Below are 1943 nucleotides of genomic sequence, written 5' to 3'. Positions count from 1 at the left end.
AAGAAGAAGAAGAAGAGTAAGAAAGGAGTCGTCAGATCCACAAACACCTCTTTAATGTCAGTTTATTCAGTTTGGGATCAAAATCAAGACCTTTTCAAACTAAACATTTAAATATAGAAATATGTAACGTGGGGGGGGGGGGTTGTAGCGCCCCCCCCCCCCCCACCCACTCTGGTCCCACGGGTGGTTGGGGGGGATTTCCTTGATCCTACTTTAGTCTTGAGCAGACATTTTGGTCCCTGTTGCTATGGGACAGCGAGGTTTCAGACAGACAACGTGCAAGGCGTGGGTTATCGAGGGGGGGGGGGGGGGGGGGGGGCGGGGACATGCCCCCCCCTCCCAATAATTAGAAGAGGTAGATTTGTCCCCTTAAAAATATCTGATTGGTTTCTGGATATTAGGTCTACATGTCTTTTGGTAATATAGCCGACCCCAAATGTCCTTTTTGTTGTTGTTGTTGTTGTTGTTTTAATTAAAGTAATATAACTGGTACTTCAGTAAAAGTTCCTCAAAGTAATTGTACTTTTACTTAAGTAGAATATTTGTTGTATTCTTTTCACATCTGGTTCTTGGCAAAATGGATTTAAAGTACTTAAAGTAACAGTAAAATGTTGAAATCATGTGTTTTTATGATAATCTAAGAATGTATTTGGAGATGATTGGACCAGAAGTTATACACTGCCAGAACCTTTTCAGAGTTTTCTTATTTTAAATGCAGCAAATTAAGTTTTTAGACTCTCTTAAAACCTTTTGGGGGACAACCCCCCCCCCCCATGTTGAGACTAAACCCACGCCCATGGACACGTGTAATGAGACGGAGAAAGGGACGAGATGAAAGACGAGACGACGCTGTTGTTGTGGAGAACGTCCCCGCCGCCGCTTCAGGAATACATCGTCAGCTGGAGCCACTGAGGGACAGAGACAGACAGAGACAAAGACAGAGACAGAGACAAACACAGACAGAGACAGAGACAGAGAAAAGACAGAGACAGGGACAAACACAGACAGAGACAGAGAAAGTAAGAGACCAAAGACAGAGAGGAGAGACAGAGACAGACGATACAGGGAGAAAACAAAAGAGACAACACACAGACAGAGGAAAAGACCAGAGGACAATGACAGAGAGAGCAGGGAAACACGAAGAGACCGATACACAGACGACAGAGGACAGAGAAAGACAGAGAAAAGACCGAGACGGAGAGAAGACAGAGAACAAAGACCGAGAAAGAACAAGAAAAAGACAGAGACAAAAGACAGAGACAGAGAGAGGACAGAGACCAACGACAGAGACAGAGGGAAGACGAGACAAAGACAGAGACAAACACAGACAGAGGACAGACCAAGAGACAGAGAAAGACAGAGACCAGAGAGAGACAGAGACCAGACCAGAGACAAGCACAGAGACAAGACAGAGAAGACAAGACAAGACAGAGACAGGATCATGTGTTATGTTACCAGCAGCTCTCTGATTGAAAAATTTGTCAAAAATGGTTCATTGCAGATCATTTCAGTCATGAATGCAGAGGACGTAATGTCCCATTGGGGACGGTTGTCTATGTGTGATTGATGTAATAAAGCGGGTTGGGGGCAGGGGGTGGGGGGTAGTGCAGAGGGAAACCTGCAAACAACACACACACCCACGCGCTTTCACCACACACACACACACACACACATGCTACGAACTATTGGACGTAGGTTGCTGTTTTTTATGCATGAATGTGTTACCTCATCTGTGTCCAGGCTCGATGCGGGTACACTGTAGCTTTATCGCAGCGTTTTTAAAGGCTCCTGCAGAATTAAACACTAAAAACACAAACGACACGACACAGCACCACAGCACACAGGGAAACACACATCACACACACAAATCGAACAAATCAACACAGGATCTCACAAACTACACAGATCACACAGAGGCACACACACACCACACACACAACAGA

General features: G+C 45.2%; 1 protein-coding gene across 1 annotated transcript in view; it reads right to left on the bottom strand.

The window, feature by feature from the left end:
- Positions 1-895: 895 nt before the first annotated feature.
- The window catches only part of LOC116685733 (calpain small subunit 1), a 23522-nt gene continuing 22474 nt past the window's right edge, over positions 896-1943 (bottom strand). Inside the window, exon 7 of the mRNA XM_032510644.1 lies at positions 896-908. Within this exon, the coding sequence (XP_032366535.1) occupies positions 896-908 (13 nt within the window). The remainder of the gene's footprint in view (positions 909-1943) is intronic.

Source organism: Etheostoma spectabile, unplaced genomic scaffold (assembly GCF_008692095.1).
Source record: "Etheostoma spectabile isolate EspeVRDwgs_2016 unplaced genomic scaffold, UIUC_Espe_1.0 scaffold172, whole genome shotgun sequence".
Classification (NCBI taxonomy): Eukaryota; Metazoa; Chordata; class Actinopteri; order Perciformes; family Percidae; genus Etheostoma; species Etheostoma spectabile.
The sequence above is the reverse complement of the archived record's forward strand: the minus strand, read 5'-3'. Positions and strand labels throughout refer to the sequence as shown.